The following is a 25054-nucleotide window of genomic DNA, read 5'->3' as shown; positions in this document are numbered from 1 at the left end:
CCCATACGCACAAAACATTTTCAGGAACGGTCACAGAGCAGAGGCCGTTTGAAAGGGAAGGCCTCCATGGAAGAAGAGAATACCTTGACACTCAAAAAAAGATGAGGCAGAGACAGAACAGTCGATAGTCTGGAATATTTCCAAATGTACCTTGACAAGAGATGACATCAGTGTTCTAAATAAAGGTATGACATTCATACCAGCTAGCAGAATGACTCTGACAACATTATTGAACTGAAATCTTTTATCAGAAATCTAATGTTGAAATTACAGTTTTGTGATAGTAATGGTAGCAATGGGCATATGACAATTTTTAGAAAGAAGAGCAATTATGTGCCTATTGCCAATGGAGTTGTTGAAACCTTTGAAAAAGTATGTATAAAAGATTTTTATTATTTGTATGATAACAATGTTAAGATGTTTTACTAATTTGATTAGAGGGGAAAGGGAGGCTATAGAAAAGTTATGCAGTGATCAAACCATTTCCATTAGGCTGGCTGATAAAGGGAGACCTACAGTACTTATGGATTATCACTAGATGCAATGTTAACTATGTTAAATGACACTGCGGTTATGAATGTGCTGATTTTTGAATGGGTCAAACAGTGTAATATTAAGATATCTCATGCCTTATTTGAGTGCTTGCAATGTCGTTTAATTAATAATGATTTATATAATTATTTAATTGTGGAGGATCCTACAATACCTTTGATCCAAGGATTGCCTAAAATTCATAAACATCCTTAGATTCCCCTATTGAGGCCTATTATAGCAGGACGTGGATGGAGTATGGAGCCACTCATCACTTATGTAGAACAGCATTTAAAACCTATACTGGCCAACAACCCTCACATTCTAAAAGATACTCAACATTTTTAAAAGACTTGTATAACCATGTAAATAGTAATCTACCGACTGATACATGTCTGAGGGTAACAATGGATGTGAAATCATTATTTATGCCATTCTGAATGGATTAGGTTTAGAATTTATAAAACAGTACTTGATGGAAGATGGCACCTATGACATAAAAGTTATAGACTTTTTATGCTATTTGGTAGAGATTGTTCTGGAAAACAACATCTTTAAGTTTGAGCAGTATATATTTAGACAATTGGATGGCGTGGCTGTGGGCACTTCTTGTGCCAATAGCTATGCCAACCTTGTCATGGCTGTATGGGAGAAACATAACATTATAAGGGAGGGCCTACATGCTAACATATTTGTTTTTTATCAAAAGTTTGTGGACAACCTTTTTTTGTTATGGGAAGGAGAAGATTCAGCATTAGAGTTATTCTTAGATGGAATCAATCAAAGTACACACTTTCTTAGATTTATAGCCAATAGTTCTTGTATATTTGATTTCCTAGATGTGAGAATTTTAAGCAAAGAGACTATGGAGTTTCAAACAGAGATATTTAGGAAAGAGGGCTATAGAAACACATATGTCCACAGGCATAGTATGCACCCCCATCATATTTTTAAGAATGTCATGAAAGGTCAGGCATTAAGGGTCTCTAGACTGACAGCAGATGATGATCATTTTAAAAAAGAGCTTACCTGCTTGGAAGAGAAGTTTATTAAGAGAGGTTATACTGGAAAGGAAATCCAGCCTATAGTCTCCAATACTATTACTTTAAGAGAAAAGGAAGGCAGACCGTACTTCTCTGAAACTAATAATAGTGTGTGAAGAGTCACCCTCAAAACAAGTATATGAGAATTCCTGTGACATATTCTAGTAACATCAGGTTGTTGCAAAATATTTTTAGTAAGAACTGGAATATTTTATACACAGATGAAAGGGTTAAGGCACTGGTAGGGGATGTACCCCAATATGCTTTCAAAAATAAAAAATCCCTGAAGAGACTCTTATGTGAACCGAAACATGCTGATGAGGGAGATAGTCATACTGTTGGAAATGTTTATATTACTTTCCCTTGAAAGAGATTTACTCAACCAGATACAACTAGAGACCTATATTTTAGATTAAAAGCAGACTGCAATACTACTAATCTAGTTTATTTAGTTTATTGTATTTTATGTGAATCATTTTATATAGGTATGACCACACGTAGGCTGCATGACTGGATTAGAGAACATCTCTATGATATTTCCAGGAAAGCAGAAATGAAAGTATGTCAAACATGTCATAGAGTTTGGTTCAACTCACACATTCAAGTTCATAGTTATAGAGAAGGTCCATATAGGAAGTAGAGAAGGGTCAGCTAGGAATAAGATTGAAACAAAAGAATTAGAATGGATCATCAGGATGCGAGCTACCATGGGGAGGGGCTTAAATGATAATGCTTTTATCCAACCAATATTGTTAAATAGGCCCCTTAATAGATAATTTTATCTTCAATGAATTTTTTTATGGGCACATTGGTCTTCTAGATATATATTTCCTATGCCTGCATACATATGTTGATATGTACATGTTTTTTGGAGTTTTTATATTTTGCAATATGGTTTTTGAGCACTTAATTGATTCTGTACTATTATTAGATAGTGGATATATAAATAACAGGAATTAAATCATAAGGTGTTTCAACAAAGTATTAGTATAAGGATGTGCACACTTATGCAACCAGCGTATTGTACATTTTTTTTATTTTTTTTACATTTTTTCCCCTAACAGATTTGCTTTTCAATTGAATTGCAGAAGTTAAAAGTTACATTAAAGGTGGGAAAAGTTTTGAAATGATTTATTGTGGTCTCATTTTTTTATATCACAAAAACATGGAATTTTAATAGGGGTCTGTAAATGTTTTATAGCCACTGTATATACTACTCCAAAATCACACAATCCTCGGGAAAAGAGAATATTCCCCTACCTGGGGGATTGTTGGTCTTACACACCTGTTGACCAGCTGTATAGTCAACTGAATGTGGTCAGTTAAACAGATGTTGACCAAAGCCCCTGTTGACCAAACCCATATATATTTACAATCCTGAAATACTGAAATATCGAAATTCAGAGTCTTGAGACTGATAAGTTAAAAACTTAAAAACCCGAAACCCCAAAAGTGCAAAATTCAAAATCACAACTGCCCACATACACCTTTCTCCCTACACTACAAACCAACACAACACATAAAAACACAACAAAACAAGCACATGCGCAGACCCTACATATAAGCAGGGGGGCAAGCCCCACTGCACCCCCATGACCCCTGCTACTTATATATACTAACTCTGAGGTCGCACTAAAAACACAAGCACACAAAAGCCACCACTGCACATTCTGCACTCTCCTTGCACACACACACATCACATATGTACAAATACCACCACTCTCAACACTTACACACTCGCAATCTTACCTACCTACCCTAACCCACACCTCAAAACTCCAAACACACTCACACACACTAAAATCCCTACCCAAAACTTCTAGTGAAACATCACTTACCTGACTCTCCAGTTACATCCACATGCCACACTGCACATCACAAATACAGGGAATCCCACATCATGTACGCTCCTCCACAGCTGTGGATTTGACATTTCCACATTCGGCATTTCCGCATTTGTCATTCTGCACTTTTGCACAAGTGCAGTTGCAACACTTCGGTCTCGAGCTACTGAAGTTCGATATTTCAGTAGTTTGAGATTCTGAAATGAAACCATAAAGATATATATATATATATATATATATATATATATATATATATATATATATATATATATATAAAGGTGTAATATGCTCTTTTAAATATTCAGTTGGTTCAACAGTATGAATGATTTAATAGCTTGGGAAACTCATCAGCTGTTTTTATTGTCAAATATTGCATATGTCCTCCAAAAATTTCTTTATATGTGAACACTCATACATAATATGGGACCAGTTAGCATTACATTTTAGAGAACACCTCCAACATAATATATTGTCAGAATTGTTAAATCTAGCTATTTTATTCGGAGTATAAAAGACTCTATGTAAACACTTCCATTTCAAAAAAATGTATCACAAGGAAATGGAACTCTCCTGTTATCCAAACTTTTGAAGATTTTCTAACTTTATTGAAGGAAGTAAGACTACTGGAAATCAAAGTCAAGGAAATGAGAATCTTTCCTAGGAAATGGATCAATAATCCTTGGGAGAAAGTTCTCTCCCTAATTGAGACATTTAAAATGGTCGAAACCTTACTTTCATAAAAAGAGAGAAAGCAAGAAGACCACTCTAAATTGCTTATTTTAATTTTTGTTAAAAAGCATAATTTTGTCTGTGTAACTATGATTGTATTCCTTTAACTTAATTTGATCTGAGGCCATTGTACATTATGTAAATAGTTCTCTCAAATTTTTTTCTTGCTTGATGTGTAAAAGCTATTAACTGTTTGTTTTTTAAAGCATTTTTCAAATAAAAATATTTGAACAAAAAAAAATATTGCATATGTGAAAAGAAGAAAGATCAAGTGCATATAAGATAGATAAATTTGGATTCGGGATTTTGATGCCAAAACTTTTGGGTGTTCCAAAAGTTTTCTACTAAATGAGTCTGTGGGTGTGTGGGTGGTATACCTCTCAACCTCTCAGAGTAAGAAGTTTGGACAAAGCCATCAATGAATGTGGGACAAAGACCCAAAAACAGAGACAATTGTTAAATATTGCTCTTACAAACTTAAAAAGTCGATAGAATAACAGGTTTTGCGTTAGCATGACATTTCTGAAGTGTATGAAGTCTGAAACTGAAATGTCTATTTTCTAACTTCAGTCTTTAATGATTTGTCAGTAATTTGTTAGAAAATCACAATTTTATTAAAAATGGAACAAAAATATGAGGCAAAATTCTGGGCATTCTGTGAAAATCTGTACAGTTGAAAGGTATTGTTGGTGCATGGGTGCATGAGTGTGTGTCTGAGTTAGAAGTTACTGAAGGGCTAGAGAATGTGAAACATTTAGTTTTGGGTTTGTTTGCTGCTGTATGTGGTGTGTGTCTCACCTGAGAATTCATTAAAGGACCTAGCATGAACCATACAAAGGCCATGCTCCCTAGATAAGGTAATTTGCAAATCAGAGGCATGTTAGCCATGATGAGGCAAGTTCTCATCACTGGCTAATGTGTGCATATATCTGAGCTGCAGTTACTACCTCAAAGTACATATCAGTGCTGATTTGACCATTATGATAATAGACTGCTACACCCCCCCTCCACATTCAGTCTCACACACAAAAACACATCCAAACACACACAAACAACACAATCTCTGTGCCTGTCCACTGACATGTCTTCCCTTCGATGGGTTCCTCCCAACCCCAATCACCATAACAGTTTAAGTACCTTATGGTACACTTGTAGTTGGGCCGGTGGCTACTGTGTCCTTCCCACCACTACCTGAGCACCTTAATAGTTTATGTACATTTATGGCACATGTATGGAATCCCTGATATCTAATGATTTCCCCACCCCCCACCACTGATTGCCATACTGCTGTCAGTGGCATTATGACACTTTGAGTAATCGCTGGTGTCCAGTGCCCCCCCCCCATCCCCATACTGATGCCAGTACCATCAAGGTACTTATGCAGAGACAGCTATGCTGATCTACATGGTCAAGCGATTTCTTAAATTGTTAAGTATGTAGATGCTTTCCTGTAGTTCCAGGATGGAGACAGTAAGTGGCTAATTAGTATATGCATCTCCTCTCCTGGACTGCCTCATTAGGATTCAGCAGAGCTGCATGTCTTCATGTTAGACCACCATGCAACAGCATGTTAGAGTAGTTGGTCAATGCCTAAAAGAGGGAGTTTCACTTCTGTCCCTCTTGGACAGAGGCAGTAGTTGTTGACTTATTTCTGCTTAAAACCTTAATATTCTTGGAAACAGAGGTTGTACTTAGCTAGGTTTATAAGGGCCCTAGGGCCATTAGCATAGTTACCTCCTATAATCCTATGATGTGTACATGGGGCTGTACATATCAGGATATGTTTCTGAATTTCCCAGATATTTTGATTAGTGGTAGAGTTATAGAAAAGGGTTTTATAAGGTAAGGTATAGGGTTAGGATTAGGAATAGGACTGGCATCCATTAGTATGATGGTGTACGAGGTGTAAAGTCCCCTTGGCCATCCTTAATAATGTATGCTAATCCTAATCCTAACCTTATCCCTATGACTTCCCTAACCCTACATGTTGACTTAGAAAAATCCTTTCCACAACACTACCATTATTCAGACAAAGTAGGTCTGAATTTAGTGGTAGGGTCTTGTTTAGCAGATAGCAAAAGGAAATGGTTTCCTTCTCTAATCGTTTTTTTTTTTCTTTTTTTGTGAATTGTTTGGTATGTTGTTTTTCAGTATTGATCACCTGTGTTTTGATGCATGTGCATTTCAATAAATTAACTTCTACTCACTCTCTAATATATGTGTGTGTGTGTTTGTGTATGTGTATATATATATATATATATATATATATATATATATATATATATAAAATGTATATATACACACACACACACACACTGGTTTATGTCAAATGATTTGAGTTTTTAGAAACTTGAACTTCATTTGGTCAAGACCATATGTTCAACTTTCAAACAACTCAAAGAATTTGTATGAAGATCGTGGTACAATGAGTATCAGGGAGTTTACTCGATCCCCACTGTACTGCATTCTCGGAGTTGGTATATATAATTTGCTGGAGGTGCAGGGGGAGCAAGAATGTTTGACCCCTGTGAAGACCTAGATCTTTGTTGCTTTGTTTCATTCGAGTTTTTGTAAACTTCAACATTTGATATCGACCTTATGAAGTTTGAGTTTCTGAAAACTCGAATGTCTGACATAAATCCATGTGTGTGTGTTCACGTGTGTGTGTGTGTTGTCTGACAAATCCATATGTGTGTGTGTGGGTCTGTGTGTGTGTGTTTGTGTGTCTGTATGTATCTCTCTTTCTCTCTCTCTCTCTATATATATTTATATATATATATATATATATATATATATATATATATATATATATATGTATATATATATATATATATATATATATATATATATATATATAGATATCCAACTCCAACAATAATATTTATTTATTTATTTTTCCTTTGTTGACCAGGTTAGTCCCACTAGGCAAGTAGCCTCTTTGCAGGGGAGAGCAATTGTGCTATTGATACTGTTAGGGGAAATTTGGCCAGTATGTTGGGGAACTCCCTCTACTCTTTTCAGTAGGAGTTGTGGGATCTTTTACATTGACCTGAGCTACCACCAACTCAAGCAGATGGAGCCTCAGTTTAACATATCATCTGAAGGGTGACACACTCAGAAGTGCAGCCCCCTCCATCCTGCCCTACTATGTCAGTAATCAATCTACCTGGTGTGGGAATAGAACAGTGTTCTGCACCAAAGTGAGTGTGCTACTTGTTGCACCACCTACACTATAATAGTCTACTCAAAATAAGTTTACAAACTATGCCCTGTGAACCCCATGTTCACTAAATGAAGAGGCTACCCATATACATTTATACATCTATAAGTGTATATCTGTTGCTATACAGTATATAGATGGAAAATAGATGTATATATTTTATATGGTTTACCTTTATTTTGTTGAACGCCATATGTGCGACATGCAAAACTTCGGAAGTACGGCTGCATAGACCCTCAATGCCGATTCACCATGTGTTTGAATGGCAAATAAGCAAATGCTTTTTTGCCATTCAAACACATGGATCAAATGTCAGAAATGGTTTTCCAGCAAACCATTTTCAACATTTGATCCTTCGATGTTGTCCGTATTTCGGCATTACGGGTCGTGGAAACGGCCAGTCGCAGAAAGCTAGATAATGAGCAAGGTGGTGACCTCTACAACATAAGTGACCCCAACCACATAATTTCTCATTTCCCATGCTTAAGATAGTATGATACTTGTAGCACTTTCTGTGTGTTTTTCTTGTCCTTTGTTCTTTGCAGTTAGTCAGTGACACAATACACTGCAGATTTCCATCTATTTCTGATCAGTAACATCATATTTCCCACTTTCTGAGGAATTGCAAAGCTGAAAAAAATGAAGCAACACATTCAGCTTTCATTTCCCCCATGGTTACTAGCAGCATACTGCACACAACTTTGAACATTTTTTTTTAATTCAGAATGTGAACCAACATTTTGCTTATATTCTAGTTTGCTATGGCTTCATGAGAATTGATTTTTGTATCTCTGGAAGCCATTCAAGAACTTTGCAGTGATTTTGCACTCAGTCACTATATATTTACATCACCAGTCAGTTTAAGTATAGCAGTATAATTATCTTGTATCCTCCATAATAATTCCTTTTTCCTCTTTCTGGAGAACACCAATAATGTCTTCAGGACTCTCAGCTTCCACTCTGCATGGCTGGCAACTCTTGTTTATTTTAATAGAGCACATGAAAACATTTTTTCCATCACACATTACCTTAAACTTGTGTATCTGTTGAATAAATATATTACCCCATTTTGCCAGCTATTTAATTTTTCACACTGCCACAGAGTAGAGTCAGTTTACTGTGCTTCACTGAGCAATAGATAGAACCCCTCTGTTTTCAGTCTGTTTCCTTTTGTTTCCTGAACGTTGACAAATTGCCATTTCTTTAAATTACTACTCACTAATAAGGCACTACAAAATAAGTTATTGTTTTCCCCATGGGATATGACAGCTTTTCCCTCTGCAAATGTTATTTTGCTTTTCCCTTCAGCTTGAATGTCCCTTAAATTATTAGCTTTAAAGGTCTTCATAGCCCCAGCCATAAAGATTGCTCCGTCCTAACCATTTCTTCAAGTATTATGGAATACTCCCAGACCTGAGACTGAAAATGGTCATTGTTGATTAGTGTTCTACCTCAGTTAACAATTTTCAGTTAATTAAATTGCACTCAGGTATGAACCTGGAATCAAGTAGTGTATATATTTCTGCACTCATTGAAGGGAGCTGTATCTAACAGTCTGCATGTAAACTCATCATTTGTACACACAGTTAAGGACTTTTCTTTTTAACTCTTTATTTGGTTTTAACAAGTCTATCAACATTTAAAACAGTATATAACAAGATAAACAATAACTATTTACAAAAATCTATAACAAGAATATTTATATATTGTTAACCATTATTACTTTTCCAGTAAATCTTTGAGCTTTTGCCAAGATATCTACTGAGGAGTTATGTTTAAAATTCTCATGTTTATAGTTGAGAACTCATTTTTACAGACTTAGCTAGGCACAGAAATTACACCAAATGCTAATTCAGTTTACATTTCCAGTTTTTTTGTTATAACTTTTCTTGCGATGGCAAGTACTGCCCAAAGAAGGGGTATTTGAGAAACGGGTATAGCTGCTGTAATTGGGTCATTAAATAATATCAAGGAGTGAGTAATAATGTAATTTTCTAACCACAAAGCCTGAGAAAAGTTTCTAAAATCACTCCAAAAGGAAGTCACCAACTTACAATCAGTTATCATGTGTAACCAATCAGCATTAAGAACGCCATTACATCTCCAGCATTTCATTTTTTCTGTTGTATATATTTGTATAATTATATGAGCTGCAAGAATGACTCAGTGCAGAAAACTTCAGTTTATAGATTTTCAAATAAAGTGAAAAGGTTGACTTTCCTGCAGATTTTAAGAATAACTTTTTATTTAGTTCTCAAAATGGTCCATTGTTAATTTCTGTTGAGAAGTTCCAGATTGTCATATCTGGAGAAACAAGTTCAGTTCTAATAATCTTGTATGTAATTGATAAATATGACTTCCCTTGTGTAGCTCACTATTAACATTAGAAAATAGATCCAATATTTTGTAACCAGTTTAGTTTGAAGATCTAGTGATAATTTGATTTTATCCAGAATATATTCTTTACAGGTATGTATAGATAACTGACCTCCTTGCTCTATGCTATATCTTGATATTAAATATTCAACAGGATGTCTTTTTTCCATTAAGAAATTTATGCCAAAATATTAGGTTACTGTTCTTTAGAGCTGTCATTGTGTTTGCATTAAAAGGAACTTAGCATCCATTAGTGAATGCAATGAGGAATAACAGGATTAGTAATTCCTTGACTAAGTAATTTGAATTTATAAGCATTTTAAAGATTGAAAGGATTTAGTTAATAAAAGACATAAAAGTAAACTTGTGTCTTTCATTCTGAACAAAATCTTTTAGAGCCCAGTAGAATATATTGATACCCAGTTTCTTATAAGAATCTGTGATAAGTTTGTTTTCTATCAATATTTTCTCATGTAAAGATTTCCAACAAGAGACATATGAAGAATCTAACCACAATAATATTATTTTAATAATTACAGCATTAGTATATAGTTCAGTGTTTGGAAACCTAATGATACATTCCTCATGGTTTTTGACATGTCAGTCTAAAGATATCCTTGTTTTTTTAGGGTACCATAAGGATTTAAGTAAGGTAGAATTTATTTTTCTTATAATTTTTAAGGGTGGGGGAATTAATGATTGACTGTAGTATAAGATTTTGGGTAAAATTATCATTTTTAATCAGAGTGAGTCTATCTTCCATTGTAAAGATTAGCTTATTCCAATTGTCTGTTAACTTTATGATTTCATCTGTTAAATTGTTATAGTTTGTAAATATGGAATATTTGTTCTTTGATTCAATAGTGATACCTAAATATTTAATTTGAGAAGTTTCTCAGTTAAAATTTTTATGTGATTTTTAAAGTGTGTTTTTTTACATGCAATGTTTTAGTTTTATTATGATTACATTTCAAACCTTAAACCTTTTCAAAGTAATCCAAGGCTTTGAGTATACAATCTAACAAGTGTTCACTACATGTCAACAGTATGTCATCTGCAAAAAGTGGATTTTTTTATGAAAAGTCTTTGTTTATTTTGAAGCCTTTAATATTTATGTTAGATGTTATATAGTTAGCTAGTGGTTCTGTAGTTAGAGCAAATAAAGGGAAAAATAGAGCATCCTTGTTCCATACATTTTGCCATATTAAAGGGTCTAGATAGAAAGGAACCCATCTTAACAAAAGATACTGAATTGCTATAAAGTATTTTAATTAATGTTGTAAAACTAGAGGAAGAGTTATAGTTATATTCATTTAATATTTTAAATGAATAAGGCCAGTGCACTGAATCAAAAGCTTTATCAATATCTAGATGTATTATTAATAGTTCTTTTTTATTTTTATTTGCTATATCAATTAATGAAAAAACTCTTATAATATTGTCTTGTATGCTTCTGTTTATTATAAAGCCATCTTATCTTCATTTATTAATCCTGGGAGTATATGATTTAGCCTTTTTATTAGTATAGACATGACAATTTTGTTGTCTATATTCAAAAGTGAGATAGGGCGATAAGAAGCATATGATACAGGATCTTTATCTGATTTTAAAATAGGTGTAATTACAAAGTATCTCCAAGAGGGGGGGTATAAGCAGAGTTTTTGACTTAGTCTAAGACGTTCAATAAGTTTTTCAAAATATTGTCAGGTAGCAGTTTATGCAATTCTAGGATGATACTATCTAATCTTGGAGCCCTGTTGGTTTTGAGACTTTTAATTTGGTCTTTCAAGTCTTTAAAAGAACAAGACTTAACAATTTTATTTTTCTGTTCATTAGTTAATTTATGATGTGAATTTCCTTCAAAAATTATCAATCAGTTCATTATTATCTAGGTTTGTCTCCATTTAATTTTTTCATAATATTTACCAAAACATTGTAATATGTCCTTTAGATTTGTTATTCTGATGTTTCTTCCTCTCTTTATGTAAATCTATTTAATGTGATTTATTTTGTTCCTATTTTTTTATCTAATGGCTATTCTATGTAAATTATTTGTGTTTACTGCATAAGACTGTAGTTTAGTTTTTTTCCAGATTGATTGAGATCTTGTGTTGAAGTATTTCCTGATATTCCTGATTCAGCTTTTTTAACTCCATATTTTCAGCTTTGTCATTGGGCTTTAAGTTTAACTTTAATTTATAAATATATTAGATTGCAGAGCAGTCAAGTCCTTGTCCCATTTTTTTTTCCTTTTACATGTATACCAGTATTTAACTTTACCAAATAAATAGGCTTTTAGGGTGTCCCATAATATAGAATCTGTCACTTCCCTATTGTTATTAAATTCCATGAATTCATTAATTTCCCTCAAAAACAATCATTAAAACCTTATATTTTAATTGTGTATGCAGGTAACCTTTGAAAATGTTGTGTCTTTCGGCTTTTCCCAGTTAGGGGTCGCCACAGCAGAACTCCGGTCCACTAATGATTGGTAGTTGATTTTTACGTGCCGAGTTACCAGCCCTGATGCACAACCTTCAATGGAGGTACGCCCATTCATGCATGTCTCCACGCAGAAGACGCTCTAGCTGAGAATCGAACTGGACAGCATCTTACTGTGAGGCGACAACGCTACCGCAGCACCACCACCGCAGATAGGTAAATTAAGATTTTTGAGCTAAAGGTTAGAGTGAATGTAATGGCATTATGGTCAGACGAAGGGCACAAGACTATTAATACATCTTCTGTTTTTGAATAAAGCTCATTTGGTACAAAAACTTTATCAGTATTGGTTTGTGTTCTATATCTGAAGGAATAGTGTGTATACTTTAAAGAGCCTTAAAGTTTTAAGTCTAAAATATTCCTTATATTCATTAAACCTGTATAGTCATTTAAATGTTTTGCTGTAGAAGATAATCAGACTCTTTTATTTTTTCATTAGTGGTGACTTTACTTGAAAAAATACAATTAAAGTCTTAGGCTATCACCACATTTCCTTTTGAATATAATGTCATAATGTCTAGATATGGCTTGTCTGTTTTAGATCCTATTCCAGGAATCCAATAAGTATTTATGAGAGTGTAATGCTTTTTATCTATTTCTTTTACCACCAATCCCAGAATACCATTCTTATCAGAATAAATGTCAACTATTTTAGTTTAACCTAATGTTTTCTTCCAAAGGATAAGCATAACTCTTCCTTTCAAACTAAAATGAGAACTTACTAGAATTAAATAGTCTTTTATTTGCAACCAGTCTAAATCTTCAGTCAAAATATGTTTCTTACAAGAAAATAATAACTGCTTTATGTAATGCTAAATACTCATTTAAACAGTTTGTTTTTAAAGGGTTATTTAACCCATTTACATTTAGTGAAAGACATTTATATCTTGGAATCTTTAAGAACAAATAGTTTAAAAACTAATGTACAATGTTTTAGTACAATGAGTACAGATCTAAAATATGTAAAACTTGTTATGGACAAACATTCTAAAACTTGTAGTAAAAAATCTATTTTAAAAACATTTTTATCGTCTAACATGGAACAAAAAAAATCCCAGTTTGATGAAAATTTTATACAAACCACATGCTTGCAACCCCATAGCTCTACCTAATCACAAATCTTTGCTACTGCTTATGTAGATATAATAAAATAACATGAATAAAAAAATACACTCTAACTATATATGTTGTGCTTCTAACAGACATAACAGAGAACTAAACAATTAGCTTAATCTTATAAAATCATATTTGAGATAGGAAACCATTACTTACTAATGTGTTATTCATTACTTTCTTAAAAAGCAATTTCCCTAATTCTATAACTTTTAAATAGCATATCTGCAAAACAACTAATAACTATATGCATAGTATACTACAGTGACTATTATAATTTATTGCTGAACTGTTATTTAGGGTATGTGCTATAAGCAATCCTGTATATTGTGTATAAAAGCTTGCTGTTCATGTCTGACCATGACAGCATTTCGGGTCCCCATAGCTCTGAGGCTCAACATAATAGTGATTTAAAAAAATTCTTTATCACCACTTTCTCCTATGATGGTCTGCAAATCAAAAATATCCTAGAGAAGAACTGGTGTCTTTTGATGAATGAGGGTAATTTAAAGGAGTTGCTGGGGGACAGACCAAATGTTGTTTTTAAAAGGGGAAAGAACCTCAAGGCAATTTTTGAAACCAAGAGATGAGAAATGACAGTGGGAATGGGAATGAAGAGGTGTGGTTTCTACAAATACTGCAAGCATGTTATGGTTTGTGATTAATTGTTTTTTAACAGATCTGTGGTTCGGATTAGGAAATGATATAATTGTAACTCCAAAGGGGTTGTTTATTATGCCTGTTGCAAATTCTGTTATAGTTTCTACATAGGCAAGACTGAGGGTATACTCAAGGGCAGAATCTCTGAATATTTGTATGACATTAAGTCCAAGAAGGATACTAATACCCTTTTCAAGCATGTCCAACTGAATTTGTGGCATAAGTTTGCATTCTGTGTTTTAGAACAGGTAATAGGTGATGATAGAGGTGGGCCATGGACTTTATTCCTTGAAAATGGGAATTATTTTGGCAGCTGCGATTTAATGCCAGTAATAGGGCTGGATTAAATGATCAGATTTCAATTTCTTGCTCATTAAAATTCAAGGCCCTTCGAAGGTAGGATATCTTACCATCTAACAGTGGAATGTTTTGGAACTTGGCGTCTTATAATCATGCTTTTTACTCCTGTTTGTTTTATTCTTTTATTTATTTTATATGTATCTTGTATGTAATTTATATGAATTTCATGAATTTTTGAAATATTTATGCATATTTGTACTTATATTTTATTTTTAAATTCTTAAAAGGATAAGTCTGCATACATATTTGAATGGCTTGTATTTAATTTGCCTATGTCTTCTTTAATGATAAATCAACGACTTTGGAGGCTTGGCATTTTTACGGTTACTGATTGGTAGAGCGTTATGACATGTATTTAACTTCTAGTTTTTGAAAAATCCCTTTATCTGATAAAGTTGATGTACTACGAGAAGAAAGCATTTATCATTCTAGTGTTTTATACTATTTTGGGATTTTAATCATTATTTATCTTTTGAATTTCAATATTAAACATTAAACTTTCTGTTTTGTGAGTCTGCAAGTTATGGAGCTGTGTTTTTATCTTCTGCTGTTTCTTTTTGTTTTGGTGTTGGATTAAGTAAGTTGTTTTTTCTGTACAAAATAAATGGTATCTTCCAGGGTCTCAAATGTTTTCTTTACTTCTGGCAAAAAAAAGTCTTAATTTTGCTGGGTAAACTAGATTTTTTTTATTCCAGATTTCTTTAGACTTTTCAGCAGTGGAATATATGATTTCCTTTTCGAGACAAGTAAAAAAGAAAAGTCATTGTCAAAAATGTATAGGAGAAGTAGAGACAAATTCTTGTGCTGTTAACTGTTGCCATCTTGGCCATGCTCCACAGTTAAGGATTTTTCATCAGCTACTGTACATGAACTGCTTGGAAGTCTGACTTTCAGCTGCTTTATTGCTCAGTGTCTTTGTATCTGAAAATCTCTCTCATCTCTGGGTCAGGCTAAGTTATTTGTCATGGAGACGCATGTATTCATCACATTAGAACAACGTCATAACACATGTAGCCTGTGTCAGAATAAGCAGCAGTTACTGTGCTTTTTCTGACATACATATTACGGTATATATGATCTTTTCATGTCAACTCCTTTGCACATTCATGCAGCTTATCTACACTTTAAATGGTCATTCTATACTTAGCTGTGTCTTCTGTCCTTTCAGGCTTTGGAATAATCTCCTATGCCACTTAACACAGTTTATTTCTACAGTATTCGCTTCAATAGTTACAGTTTTTAGAGACTTTATTACCCCTTTTGTTCTTTGTCATTACTTGATTGTAAGTGAAATACTGGCATCAACTTGTCACAAGCTGGTCTATAACTTAAAATATTCAGTTATAATGCCTTTCTCAACCTAAGAAAGTGCCCTATGAAATTTAAAGAATTTTGTATTTCCTTCCATTCTGCTAACACTATTCATTGGTTCTGCTAACCCATTGAGAATATCAAAGTGTGAAATACTTGTTGCTGCTGTGAGCAGCTATATTTGTTTTTACCTATTTAATAATTTGGTTTCACACCATAACTGACTGCATGAGCATTTCCTATTGTAATTGTTTTGCTGTCAAAGACTCTTTTGGGCTTCAATAAAAATAATACTTTCATGATTCAGCACATGTCCCAGAGAGTTACTAATTGTTAACAGTGTTACTCTTGCATGGAGGTATTTTTTAGTTTTTATACATTATGGTTGAAACAGAATGCTCAATGGCTCATAGTTTCACAGTGGAGTCTGACAGCATTTACATTTGCAGTTTTTTTGCTTACCTTTCATTACAAGGCCTGAGACTGGTGCTACAGAGTTACAGTAAGCAATCATAGGACAACACTTAACATGTTTAAATGTGTTATATCTATATTATTAGTAATTATTGAACTTATTTTCCACATATGACTATCAATAAGAAACAGTGTGTGTATAATTTATTTCAGTACTGCCTATTATAAACACCTACTGATTTCTAGAGGCATTACTTTTGGAGATGTCATGAAATATGCATTACAATAAATTCTGTTGCAGTCTTCTAGCTGGAAGTAGGTACTTTCCCATCTTTTCCACTGCCAGATGCAAAGTCTGTGAGTCTGCAGTCAATTTCATACCAGATTCTGCAATTTCTAGAGACGTTTGAAAGACTGCAACTGTCTACTAGCTTGAAGCAAGCTCTTAATAGAGTATTTCAATTTTTTAAAACACTCTTGCTGCTTTTAAATTACAAATTTCAGAGAATAAATCTGTTAGTAACATTGTAAATGCAATATAGTAGTTTGAAGAATTAACCTTTGGCACAGATTTGTGTTTTAGGCTTACCAAATGACACACAGCCTTGTTTTCAGGGCTAGTTTTGTTGTAGTAAAGTGTTCAGCTCAAAATGTGCACCCCTTGGCCGTTGACAGTCCCTTTAACAAGGAAAATTGCATGCACTCACATTTTCATATCATAAATGTTATAATAATAGGCTCAGACTTTCATACATCTGAGCTATACCTAATTTAGAGGAATACTCCTGGTTGCAGATCATATTTTGCTATTTCCTTTCCAAAAACAGAATTTTGTTAGAAATGAATGGCGGTAATAAACAAACAAGGACAGTTATTACAATCACAGGCATACAAAAATGCATTTTAATTCATGCTTTGTTACTCAGTCAACTTTCCAAATCAAAATTTATTTATTTATTTAATTTTACATTTCTTTACTGGGAAAATCCGACTGGACACAGGTCCATTTTCAGTGGAGGCCCGGGGATAAAAGCTCCACAATGCAATACAGTACATGAGAGAAGAGAAAAAAAAATAGAGCATATTTATAGCAAACATACACAATATGTTAGAGATTAACAATTCTTATAGCAGACAATCATTGAGGTACATACACTTAAAACAGCATTTGCATTATTTTTATAGTTATAAGTTTTGTCAAGTAAATATCAACGGGTTCACAAGCTTTCAGGAGAACTGTTTATACTTGGCTGTACACAGAAACATTCTCTTAGTTTGGGTTAGCCTGGTGAGTGGCATGAACATAGCCAGTCACTTAAATAGTGGGTTTTCAGGAGTTTTTTTTTTAAATGAATAAAGGAGGTGGTAGAAGTTATTTGGCTTGGTAGTGTGTTCCAGGTTTTAGCAATGGTGTTGGCAAAGAGGAATTTACCGGCATCATTTCTATGTTAGATGACAGTTATGAGGTTCTGGTTACTAGATCTTAAGGCTCTAGAGGGAATGTGGGGCTGAATTAGATGCTAAAGTACTGGGGTTTTCGCAGGAAAGTAGTATAGTTTGTGTGCTATAGACAGTTGATTTAGTAGAAGTATGTGAGGCAACTCAAGCCAGTTGAGCTGCTTAAGGGATAGACAGTGGTGGAACATATATGAGGCTTCAGTAGCAAACTTAGCAATCTTGTTGTAGCAAGATTCCATTTTATTTAGATCGCTTTGGCAGAGATTAGTCAAAATGGGAGAGGCATAGAGGAGGGTGGATAGAAGATGAGTCCTTGCAATGGTTGCTTTGGTGTATTTAGTCATAAACTTTGTTCCTGTAGAGGAGTCCAAGTTTTTTTTATTAGCTTTCTTGATGGTATGTGCTATGTGGATGTTGAACCTCAGGTTATTGTCTATTTCTACACCTAGTAGTTTAGTGTGTGTGGTTGGAATAATTTGAATGCTTTCTTTGAGTAGGTGGTGGAATAACTATTTAGGGGAGAAGATCTGCCTGGGCTGAAAATAAATCTGTTTGTTTTTTTGGGGATTAAGAAGAAGTTTGATGTTAGTGAACCAAGTTTTGGCTAGAGTGAAGTTATTTTGGATTAGGGTTTGTAGTTCACTTAGGGTGGGGGCAGCACATATAAGGGTGGTGTCATCTGCGCATTGTACTACTGAGGCAGTGGGTGAGGATGAAGAGATCTCATTAGTAAATAAAGAGAACAGCAAAGGGCCAAGGATGGATCCTTGAGGGACTCTTATGGTAACTAGTAATAGGGGGGACAGTTGTGCCTGCCATAGGACTGCTTGCTGACGGCCAGATAAGTAGCTGTTGAACCATGATATAGAGAGGGGACTTATCTTTAGGGTAGATAGAGTTTCAAGAAGCATACTGTGATTTACCATGTCAAAGGCTTTTGATAAGTCTAAGAATATGGAAGAAACAAATGGACCCTTGTTTCTATGGTGGTTAATTATATTGGTGAATGATAGTAATGCTGTGGTGGTGCTATGGGAAGGTCTAAAGCCATGGTGGGATATGAAGATTAGGTTATTTTGGAGGTACTGCATTAGTTGATTATGAACAACTCTTTCTAATATTTTGGATAAAGGAGATAGGATTGCTATTGGGTGATAGTTGGTGAGCTCTAAGGAGTTACTTCCTTTGTGCAGTGGAAAAATATGTGATGTTTTCCATGAGGTGGGAACTTTGCATTCTAACAGAGATCTATTTGGGTTGGGGGGGGTGGCCTAATGGTTAAGGTGTTTGCCTTACAAATACAAGGTGCAGGGTTTGAGTCTCACAAGAGATAATTGTCTACGCTCACAAGGGCAGTTAGCCTAGTACTAACCTATGAACTATTTATGAGAATAGAGATAGGATAGGCTATAACTTCAGCTGATATCTGAAGGAAGTCTGCTGGTAGAATATCAGCTGTTAGAGTGGTTGGTTTAAGTTCCCTAAGGAGTTTATAAATTACCTTGGTGGACACGGTGTGAAGGTGAAAACTGGGGGTATTGTTTTGTATATCGGGGTGGGTTGGTGTAGTTATTGATGTGGTGCTGATAATGCTATTTTGGGCATTGGCAAGGGTCTGGACTGTTTCAATAAAGAATTTGTTAAATTGAGTGGGAATGTTTTCATGGTTATTTGGTAGCATAGGGGTTGGAGCAGTGGACTTTCCTGGATGTAGTATACCATTTATTGTGGCCCAGAATTTTTGGGGATTGTGAGTATATTTTTCTTGCATATTTTTATAGTAGCTAGAGTTGTCTAGTTTGATTTGTTTTTTGGCTTTGTTACTGAGCTCTAGATAGTTTTGTCTCAAAGTAGTGGTTTTGTTTTTTTGATATTGAATTTAGGCCTTGTCCTTTTTTTTCATTATAGTTTTAATATCCTTTTTTAGCCATCGGGCATAGTTAGTTTTTATTCTAATGGTTCTAGGGGGTGCATGATGATTTAAGATGTTTATGAAGGTTGTGTTAAAGTATTCAACAGCTTTGTCTAGAGATAGTTGTTTTAGAGGAGTCCAATTGCAGCTTTTTAGTGCATTGATGAAGTCAGTAGCTAAAAAGGTCTTTTTGTTTCGAACTACTCTGAGGATAGGTTGGCTGATGGTTTGGGATCTGTTCCTAATTAAGTAGGTTGGATGATGGTCACTTAGAGTATCAGGAAGACAGTAGATTGTTGTGCAAGACTGGGGTCAGATACCAGGATCTAGTCTAAGATGGACTGGCGTTTGGCTGTTTTGTCAATTCTAGTGGGGGTAGTTATAGTTTGGGTAAACCTGTGGAGGTTAATAAAGGCAGAGGGATTATGACTGGAGCAGTTAAGCCAGTCAATACTGAAGTCCCCTAATAGTATAGTTTCATGTGGTAGGGAGCTGGAGATCCAATTAAGCAGGCTTTCCATTACAGTGATGATATTGCCTGATGGGATATAGCCACCTGCAATAATTATGGGTTTGTTGGAATTTATTTTTAATTTGGCAAGAATTAGTTCTACATATATGACTTCTTGAGTATTGTAATCTAGTTATTCTATGGTGAGATGATTTTGGAATAATATTGCAAAACCTCCGCCCTTGTCCTCTAATCTGTCTCTTTGGATAATATTATAATCCAGGGGCAGTAATCTCATTATTATGGTGTTTTGGTTTGAGCCATGTTTCAGTTAACACTGTGATATCTGGTTTGTATATAGCTAGTAGGGCATGACAGTCCTAAATTTTGTTAAGTATACTGCTTGCATTAATGTTTAAGAGGAGAGTTGAGGTAGGTCTGTGGTATAGGGGATATAGCTGATTTTAGTTTGGGTTGGCTGATGTTTTGGGTCCTGGATTGGGGCGTATGTCTCCACTACAAGTGAGTTTGTGGAGTAGGTGTAGATAGAGTTTGAATAATTTGTGAATTATTTTAGTTTGTCTTTGAGAAGAGTGTGGATTAGTTTTGATTGTTTGTTTACTGCATGAGTAAGAGAAGGCTTAGGAGGAGGTATGGTTGAATGGTGATATAGGGATGTTTTTTTAGTTTGATGGGATTGGCTATGGATTCTGTTTGCCATGGGGATGGGGTGTGGGTATGAAGATGAGTGTGGTATGAGGACAGGATGGAAAGCAGGAGTAGGTGAAGATTATTAATGGGTAGAATGATGTTTTTAGTAGTTGGGTTGGATATGTGTAACTCATTTTATTTAGTTTCAGAAAGAAAGGGGTGTATGCAAGGGTAATATCTAAAACTGTATGAGACTGGTGTTGTATTAGAGGTACACTATAAAAGGTGTGGTGGAGTTTGTTATTGATAGGGGTAAGAGATTTGAAGGAATAGGTATGTGAGAGTGTAAGAATTGATAATGGGAGTTGTCTATAGCTACAAGTGGAAGTGATGTTAGGGACGTAGGAGCTATTATAACCTTACGGTAATGCTGGATATACATCTTCTGTAAAGTGTTGAAGAGTATGGCCAGTGCCAGAGTTATTTTTTTATGTGTTAGGGAGCAGCTGTATGGTCAGGTAAAAAGTTATGTGTTCCTCAACATGGTTCGAGAAAAGCAAACCCAGAATAAAAAAGAGATTAATGTCCATGGAAATGTATAGGGAACAAGAATGATAAAAGTCCCCAAATGTCCATACAGCAACATTTATGCCACAAACTTAGACTAGAACACAGAAGCATAACTAATTGTCCAAACGTCAACCATCAAAAACAACACATTTGAGTTTAAGCATCATCAAAAACCAATCTTTGTATACAAAAAAAAAAAAACAACAAAGGATCTCTACAAAATGTGAAGATGCAAAAGCACTGTTCAATGACGAAGAAATGTCACCTAATATAGATACACCAGTCAAATTATGCATATATAGCAAATAGACTGGTTATCTATAAGAAAAATTGTATTATAATGGAAAAAATATTGTTCTGTACGCACTTAATTCACCAGAACAAAAAATCATATATAAAATCTAACTATTTTAGAAATAAAAATCCAGTATAACAAATATGTTTTAGGCCCAATGATGATATTGTAACATATTCACTGCTGATTTAGCGACCTAATGGTTCATTGAATAAATAATACAAATAGAGCTTTCAGTGACATAGAAATTAAGTGAGCAATCATGTAAATCAAAAAATGTTTGCCAGCAACAACAACATTACTGCCTGACAAATACACTGCTAGTAAAAATACATAAAGCGTTTATCAATACGGATGCCACAATGAATATGGCAATCAAATAATGAACACTCATATGTCCCCAAAAAAAGATGATGAAATAATAAGTCAAATAAAGGGCACATTGGAAACAGTATATTGTTATAATAATAAATGCTGCAATTTCTCAGTTCCAACAAAAGATCAGTTGGTGTTCATCTCTTCTGACACAGAAGTCATACTACTGTGCTATGTATCCAGTTATTTCAAAAAGCAAGGCATAAACGCCCGGATATAACTTTTTGCTGAGAGACTTTGGCTGGTATTCACCTCATCTGGATAAGTTGCTGTTCACCTCCCTTCCAATGTTGAAAACACACAAGGCACCCAAAAAAGATGTGCCAGGATATGCAGAACAGGCCACAATCCCAGCATTTCTTGTCAGCCTTAAAATGCAGTAGATCTGTTTCACTGCTGGTGGAAAGTCCTAAGATATCTGCTCTGAAATCCTAGATCATTGGCTTAGTGGAAGTGAAGCAGTTAGGCTGTTAAAGTCCAAATGTTTACTCCACAAAGGCTGACAGTACAGCCATGTGAGGAGCACAATAGAAGGATGTTCTTATATTTCTCGAAGTATGGGAAGCCATACTGGTCTGGGCCAGAAGGGATAATAGAATGACCCTGGCCCTGTGAGTGCTGTCTTTTCATATGAACATAGGATTGCCATCAGTCTTTATTGTGCAGCACAGTCTCAGAGTCCTAGTACAAGTCATTAGTATTTGCAGTCTATGAGGAAAAGCTCAGTAGTTGCACTGAATTATAACCACTAAACAGCAGCATCGAGTAACATTCAGTGGCTTTCTTCAGTACTAATTGCAATAACTAGCAGTCATATATACTGGACACTGTGCCAGAAATCCAGTGCTCTATCCACAACACCCCACTCAACAGTGACACTACAAAACCCAACACAGTTACTCAGAGTAGAAACATACTGACATATGAATAGATGAATATTTTAGTTATGTCCCTGATTTTGGATGTCCTAATCTCAATATTTTAGGTTTTGTCCTTGATGCTAATGGTTAAGGATTGAGAACTAACAAGGCTCTGGCTAAAACTAACACCAGTTGTCCCAACTGTGTAGAGCAGGGGATAATGCACTGAGTATAATCTAGCTGACTCAAGTCTAACTATTGTCTTGGGTGCTTGGAGACCCAGTAAGGGGGGAGGATAAATGTGAGTGGTCTGCAATGGTCCTGGTCATTGTATTGCCACTATGCAAGCAGAGGGTTGTGAGGTACAATATGTCCAAAATCAGGGATATGAGATTGGAGATCCCAAGACAGTGACTGTAGCCCTCATAGCTTGTCAGTAAAAACAAACACAAGTAAAGAAGGAGCATTAGATGTGCTGTGGTGAAGAGAGTACTCCTGTTTGACACAAGTGAGCAGAGTTATGATCCTAATAAAATGTCCATTGCAAAATGCCACCAACAGCTCAAAATATCTCCTATAAAATGGCATCTACAGTTACCTCATGGCTCTATAAATGGGTTCAAAGCACCCTGTAGAAGGCTTGGCTGTCATCAGACATGGAAAAAGACAGTAACCTCAATTAATATTTGCAGTCATGCTTCTTCTTATACCTGGTAGTCTTAGCTGAGGTAGGTTCTCTGTCTTTCATACACACGGATTCAAATGTGTCTTTCCTCAATAAACTCTGTACTTTAGAGAACCAGTTCACTGTACCAGCTACTCTGTTCTACAAACTGCAAGCTTCAACTTCCTCTGTTTTTTTTACCTTCATGGCTGATGGTTTAGACTCACAAATAGTCAGTTTCTCAGTTCCTTCTTTTTTTTTTCTTCACTGCCCACATACGTGTTGCTTCTTGGTTATGAACTTGATGAAATATTCTTAGTTGTGTAACTTAGCAAGACCTTAAAGGGCTAGTGCTTTAGTAAGCATATCACAGTGTCACAGTATGCACATGCATGTGCACACGCACACACACACGCACACACACATGCACACACACACACACACACACAATACAGTTTTTATACTAGCCACACAGACATTTGGGGTCATACCTATCTGTACTATACATAAATGACTTGGTTACTAGCATTATTTCTGGTAAGAAATCATCACATAAGTCGCCAAGATATTTTTGATCTTCTTTGAAGAAGAAATTGCTAGATAATATCCTGCAAGATTTACTGTGCTCTTTCTGATAAATATTACCACATAATTATATTATGTTTCATGTTACTTTCCTTAGTCTTTATGTAGCTCTTGTCCAGCTAGGTTAGGAAGCACTTAAGAAAAAAAAGAAAAATATTCACATAAGTTTCACATAAATAAATACATGGACTTTAGACAGGTCACCTCATCATTTTTGAAATGTTGTTCATGTATGTAATAAATGAATCTATACATATTACAGTATTCTAAAGTGTAAATATTGACATTTTCAGCATCCTGTTCCCCTGCTTTGTAAATGTAGGCTGTTTAAATGCAGGAGTATATCTGCAATCATTTTGATGCAGAAGGACACATTGCATGGTCTCATTTCTTGTATCACTCCTAATTAGTTTTCTTCTCACTCCTAATTAGTTTTCTTCCTAGGTGCAATTTAATACATGAATTTGTGAAAACTCTTTTTTTTTTTTTTTTTTATTCCAGAAGAATCATGACATTCAGCAGTACCCGAGGAGGAGTAAAAAATGCTAGCTTTGAAGAAGTTCTTTTTTCTGGTTTTGCAGTGGATGGTGGACTATTTATGCCTGAAAAAATCCCTCAGATTGATAGTAAAACCTTACTAAGTTGGAGTAGTTTACCATACATAGAACTGGTAAAGGAGATATGTGCACTTTTCATACCAGTGGATGTGATGCCACGACAGGACATAAATGGTAATAAAATCTTACTTCTGTTTGCCATATGTTATTTGAATTTGTTACATGTAAAAGTGTAAATAAAGGATCATTTCCTAGTTACTACAGTAATCCAGAGTCATACTAATGCGTTCAGAAATTCATTGGAATTACTGAAGTCTTTTCCTCTGTTCGTTGTTTAGCTTAGCTAAAGCAGAATAGGCATTTGTTAAAAAAAACAAAACAGAAGGCAGTTCCAGAAATACTTAAGCTTACCTACAAGAGGCAGCTGTATCTAAGGGGATGCAATAATGCTAAATCAGATTTAAAAAATAGGAGATACTTTTTTTAATCTGTGATCCCCAGTGAGTATCAGTAAGATCCAATAGCACATCCTGGCAACACAGAACTATGGGGGTAGACACCCCTGCTGCTCAG

At 34.9% G+C, this 25054-nt stretch overlaps 1 protein-coding gene across 2 annotated transcripts in view; it reads left to right on the top strand.

The window, feature by feature from the left end:
• The window catches only part of THNSL2 (threonine synthase like 2), a 557708-nt gene that overhangs the window by 95655 nt on the left and 436999 nt on the right, over nucleotides 1-25054 (top strand). The window contains exon 2 of one of the 2 annotated variants that reach the window (XM_044062108.1): nucleotides 24426-24655. The exons of the other annotated variant lie outside the window; for it this stretch is intronic. Within the exon in view, the coding sequence (XP_043918043.1) occupies nucleotides 24433-24655 (223 nt within the window). The 5' untranslated portion in view covers nucleotides 24426-24432. The remainder of the gene's footprint in view (nucleotides 1-24425; nucleotides 24656-25054) is intronic. 2 annotated transcript variants of the gene reach the window in all.

This window comes from Protopterus annectens, chromosome 2.part1 (genome assembly GCF_019279795.1).
Source record: "Protopterus annectens isolate FY-2018-M chromosome 2.part1, PAN1.0, whole genome shotgun sequence".
Classification (NCBI taxonomy): Eukaryota; Metazoa; Chordata; order Ceratodontiformes; family Protopteridae; genus Protopterus; species Protopterus annectens.
The sequence above is the reverse complement of the archived record's forward strand: the minus strand, read 5'-3'. Positions and strand labels throughout refer to the sequence as shown.